This window comes from Ruditapes philippinarum, unplaced genomic scaffold, assembly GCF_026571515.1.
Source record: "Ruditapes philippinarum isolate M1 unplaced genomic scaffold, ASM2657151v2 ctg19341_1_1_1_1, whole genome shotgun sequence".
NCBI classification, from domain to species: domain Eukaryota; kingdom Metazoa; phylum Mollusca; class Bivalvia; order Venerida; family Veneridae; genus Ruditapes; species Ruditapes philippinarum.
The window spans coordinates 960-6,748 of record NW_026856083.1 but is presented as its reverse complement, the minus strand read 5'-3'; the positions used below and the strand labels follow the sequence as shown (position 1 = coordinate 6,748).

Sequence of the window (5,789 nt, the reverse complement as noted above, 5' to 3'; positions counted from 1 at the left end):
CCATCCGGTTTAAGAGGAGTTGCGTTCACAAGATTTCGGGACGTACGGACGGACGGACGGACTGACAGACTGACGGACGGACGGACAAATGCAACGCTATATGCTCCCACATTGTGGGGGCATAAAAACTCTCATAAAGGGGAGACTACTCTAACAATTTGGTTTCTAAACTTTACATGATTTACTGTTTCATGACAATTTTCTTTAAGCTGAGCTTTAAAATTATATATAAATAAAATAAATCAACATTAATGAATTTTCACATCTTTTTATTTTCATATTTATTTACATTAAGTTCTGGTCAATACAATAAAATATTTGTTATTATTTGTTTATGTTTTTTTTCTCTCATATGCAGTTATGCATCAGACAATATGCATATACATGATGTTATTATATTTTTATCAAATAGAAACCACCGACTCTAGTACGATTCGGACATTAACCATACTTTACTAGTTGAACATTTTTGTTCTTTTTACGGTGATCTTTTCGCCACATAGTTAACTATCAATAATCATATAACTTTACAATCTCAATATTCCGCAAAAGCATTGTTAATTATGCCTCCAATGCTCTTAAAATTGTTTGCTAAAATCACTACTCACCAGTTTTATTAATACACATATTTTTTAAAACTCCCCACTTCACTGTTGATCTTATAAATTTGATGGCCACATAAAGCAGCTTTCAAAACTGCAATAATTTTCAAGTCACCAATCATTATAAAACTAGAACTATCACTAAATGTGATTAATACCCCCACAAGACTGCTTCGAAAATGAGGAAGTTACTAGTAACAGAATATCTTGTAAAAGAATTAAAATATAGAGTTATGGTTGTGGGCAATTAAAGATAGTTGTGGTTCTTGTATATTGCATTTCCTTTCAATGTAGTTGGCCATTGATGAAGTTTTATTGAATTACTCTGTCATAAGTCCAGAAAGACAAAGAAAAGGAACAAAGGGCAATAACTCTATAAATACTGAAGATGGAGTTATAGTTCTTGTGCACTGCACTTTTCCTCTTTTTTGCTTGACCATTGTATGAAGTTGTTTTGAATTTCAACCAGTACGTTTAAGTTATGCTCCAGACAAGGAAAAGTATCATAGGGCAGTAACCTGTATTTTTGTCAAAATGGAGTTATGGCTCTTATGCACTGCACTTCCTTTTAAATGTCCTTGACAACTGATGAAGTTGTATTGAATTCCAAACAGAAGTTTTCAAGTTATGCTCTGGACAAGGAAAAGTAACAAAGGGCAATAACTCTGTAATTTGTCAAGATGGAGTTATGGTTCTTGTGCACTGCACTTCCTCTCAATGTGCTTGACCATTGTATGAAGTTATATTGAATTCCAACCATTAGTCTTCAAGTTATGCTCCGGACAAAAAAAAAGCAATGGAAAAGTAACAAAGGGCAGATAACTCTGTAATTAGTCAAGATGGAGTTATGGTTCTTGTGCACTGCACTTCCTCTCAATGTGCTTGACCATTGTATGAAGTTATAAAGAATTCCAACAATTAGTCTTTAAGTTATACTCCGGACAAAAGAAAGCAATGGAAAAGTAACAAAGGGCAATAACTCTGTAATTACTTTAGATAGAGTTATGGTTCTTATGCACTGCACTTCCCCTTACTGTGTTTGACAATTGTATGAAGTTGTTTTGAATTCCAACCAGCAATTTTCAAGTTATGCCCCGGACAAGGAAAAGTAACAAAGGGCAATAACTCTGTAATTAGTCAAGATAGAGTTATGGTTCTTGTGCACTGCACTTCCTCTCAATGTGCTTGACCATTGTATGAAGTTATATTGAATTCCAACCATTAGTCTTCAAGTTATGGTCCGGACAAAAGAAAGCAATGGAAAAGTAACAAAGGGCAATAACTCTGTAATTACTTTAGATAGAGTTATGGTTCTTGTGCACTGCACTTCCCCTTATTGTGTTTGACAATTGTATGAAGTTGTTTTGAATTCCAACCAGTAGTTTTCAAGTTATGCCCCGGACAAGGAAAAGTAACAAAGGGCAATAACTCTGTAATTAGTCAAGATAGAGTTATGGTTCTTGTGCACTGCACTTCCTCTCAATGTGCTTGACCATTGTGTGTAGTTATATTGAATTCCAACCATTAGTCTTCAAGTTATGGTCCGGACAAGGAAAATGCAACGGACGTCTGGACCGACCGACCGACCAACCGACCACCGGGTGACTCCTATATACCCCCCAAACTTCGTTTTTGGGGGTATAATGACATCATGGCTTCAAAAGAACACCATACACAATAAAGATGGCAGATATTTCCATTGCAGTTGATGGGTCAGGCTTGTTTATCCATTTTGTTGAGCTCCCATTCTGTTCGGGTCCTGGGATGGGTAATGCATCTGCGGAACCTGGCCACGGGGCATGACACCTGGTGGGGGTCTCAACGGCATCATACCAGGGGGAGGGGGCGGCAGTCTCACACCTACAAAACAAATATAGAGTGAGTCAGAAAAAAATATTATTTACAATGTATCTAAAATAAATTATTTCCAAGGAAAGTTCTGAACAGACAAAATTTTTGGTGACTGGTTTTATCAAAGTATAAATAATCTCTGTAAGGCACAGAAAATCCTGACAAATATCCACAATTTTCTTATGGATGGATCACCTTAAGAACAATAAATTAGGGCTGGGAACGAATAAGGAATTTGATGTTCGAATATTCGTTTTCCATATTCAAATATATTCAAATATTCGTTTTTACAACATTTATTCCAATATTTCTCTTTGACGTATACGTATCCGAAACTGATTGCGTCGAATATTATACTACTTAAATATACTTGGAATAATCGACGATTAAAAATACCTATATTACTACTTAAAAGTTTTTTATTTTATATATTGTAAATCGACATAAATGTTTACTTTTGAAATAAATTTATAATTTGATTGCCTTTTGTTCAGTTAATCCGACTGCTGATCATTTGTCTTATTAACGGGCGGTAATTCACGTGACTTGATTGACTGTAATATGAATCACCGTAGCCTCTTAGCCCCAAAAACACATAATTTAAATTGAAACTTTATTTGAATTAAATATATTTTTTATTTATTTATAATTTTAGATGAGGTTTAAAATATTCTTCAGATAAATTTAGCTATAACGCAGTAAATATCACACGGAGTCTAGTTTCTACGGAATAAATATATGTTGACAGAATATAGACACTGTCCATGCTTTCATAAAGCACCGATTAATGCATGTCGATTTTTTCGTCTTCACAAAATTTAAGACAATTACTAATTAATCGGAAAGATTATTGCACAGAAAACAATAAATAAGATAATTAAAATCGGAAAGAATTACATTATATTCTGTTAAACAGGTAAATAGCAAACTGTGAAACAGGTGCACTTTTGATCAACTAGACACCAAAGTTTTCACAGTTAATTGGTGATAATCGTTGACACGCGTCATACAAACGTGTGAACACCTGGTCAAGTAAAGGTAAATGGTTTACTTTACGATCTTAATTGAAATTTGAAAGTAATAACAAAAAAAAACACTCTTTTTTTCGAATAATCGTATTTGTTTTTCAATGTTAGAATATTCGGTAGTGTTTCGAATATTCGAATATAATTCCCGGCCCTACAATAAATGATGAACAAATGGCAGTTTATCATAGACAAACTACATTGTAACGTGATAATATAAAGTTTAAGATTGAGAGAAAAAGTGACAAACTAACTTGATAATATAAAGTTTAAGTTTGAGAGAAAAAGTGACAATCAATTTACTATACTACTTAATTTACAATATCAAGTTTAAGCTGGACATATTGTGGAGGGGAATATTTTTGATTTATTTAAGTATATATTGAAATATAAAATCTGATCTGGGACTATTTACCTGGCGGAGGTGGACCTCTTATAAACATGGGCATCATATGAGGTGGTCCTCTTGGTGGCATTGGATGTCTCATCTGCATCGGGTGCATTGGTGGTGCCCCGCTCAAATTGAAGAAATTGTTAGCTAATTCCCCTGGTGGGTGTGGTAAAGCTGAAACAAAAAAATATTCAAGTGTTTGAAAAATTGAAAAAAAATGTTTCCTTTCATAGCCTTATCTTTTTATTCTCATACTTCAAATTTACTTTTTGATAAAGTCAAATGGCATGTTCATTTCGATTGAATACCTTTAAGACCACAATGCATAGTTATCATAAAAATACTGCACTTATTGACTTAAAGTTATATTAAAACTGTTTAAGGAAGGCAATATTATTTTTTCATGCTACAGTCATGCCCTCTGTCAATTACATGTAACTGGGAATTCCTCTTGGCATTGTTTCAAGTTCCATCAAGCACCTTTATAAGTCTATTCCTTACAACACAAATAATTTCCCTCTAACATTATTCACCAACAAGATGGCAGATTTCCTTCTTTTTTAATGGAATATACCACTTGTCCACAATTATATATATATACACAAAAGCACACTCCTTGTAAGTTTGGTAAAACCAACATTGTTTATGCATGTATGTATTCTGAACACTTTCTAACACATGAATATTCTAACAAGAAATTTATAAAAATAATAATAAGTTGGCTACAAACCCTAAACAAATTGACAAAATTACCTTTTGTATATCTAAATATAACTTTTACAAACCGTTGTAAATAAATTTGTTATAAGAATGATAAATACCTCCAGGAAGGCCAGGGACCGGCTCAAGATTCTTTTCTTCTTCTTTCTCCTCTTCCTTCTCTTGACCTTGTTGACCTTGAGATTTCCCCCATTTAATATTCAGTCTCCGCCCATTTAAAATGAGTTTGTTGAAAGACTTTTCTGAGGCTGCCTCGGCAGATGAACGTGATGTAAACTGTACAAATGCACATTGTTGTTTAGCTACCACATTTATTGAACGTATTTCTCCAAACTGATAGAAATAATCTCTGAAAAATAAATAGCAATACAAAATAACCTTAATTTTGGTAAATGGATTAAGACTGCAATAAACTGTAAGAAAAATCAATCTTTTTTTGCAGTCCAAGTTACCCAAATGATGAGTTAATTATAGAATAACATGCAATCTTAAAGTAATATTATGCATATCTTTAAATATAAAGTTGTGAGCTTCAGAGCACACTATACACACTGTGTTATGTACCTTTACATGGGTTAAACAGCCTTATGGGTATATGAAAGGTATTTTACTTCAGAATTCTAGGTGAAAATGTTTGAAAAAAGGCCTGCTTCAAACAACAGCAGTGAGGGACAAATGAATCCAAAACTATAAAGAAAGAGAACAAAATCTAAATAAATTTATAATGACACTAAAATAACTTACTTAAGATCTTTTTCAGTCACCTTGTCTCCCAGACCACCGACATACAATGTTGTGATAGTTTTATCTTCAGGCGACTCCAGTTTGGGCATGGATGAATATCTGTTCATAAGCTTGTCGGCAACTGGATCATTTAACCCGTAGAATCTGTCCTTGATATTTTGGTCAGCCAACGGGTCATCTGGATCAGTCGGCTTCTCATGTCTGTAAACAATTAATGTCAATGTTATTTTTCCACTTTTCTCTCTTTTTTGTACAAATGTGTTTAGAAGGAGGTTTAAATATCAAGTCTTAAAAGCACTAAACATTCTGAGATCACTAAGCACAGTGTCTTTTCTAGGATTAACAAGATATGTTTGTAAAACATGTATGCCCCCTATCAGCAGCCAATTAGTCATGTGATAAGGTTATTATGCATGACTTCTGACCCAGTGATCAAACAATTAATAAGGGTTATCA

General features: G+C 33.7%; 1 protein-coding gene across 1 annotated transcript; it reads right to left on the bottom strand.

Annotated features, from left to right (window-relative positions):
- Positions 1 to 2,247: 2,247 nt before the first annotated feature.
- On the bottom strand, positions 2,248 to 5,534 carry LOC132745333 (pre-mRNA-splicing factor RBM22-like; the record flags this gene model as incomplete). The annotated part of the gene is made up of 4 exons (XM_060734226.1): positions 2,248 to 2,462; positions 3,894 to 4,043; positions 4,691 to 4,938; positions 5,334 to 5,534. Coding segments are annotated over 4 exons (736 nt in total), but the record flags the coding sequence as incomplete, so codon positions are not given.
- Positions 5,535 to 5,789: the final 255 nt, after the last annotated feature.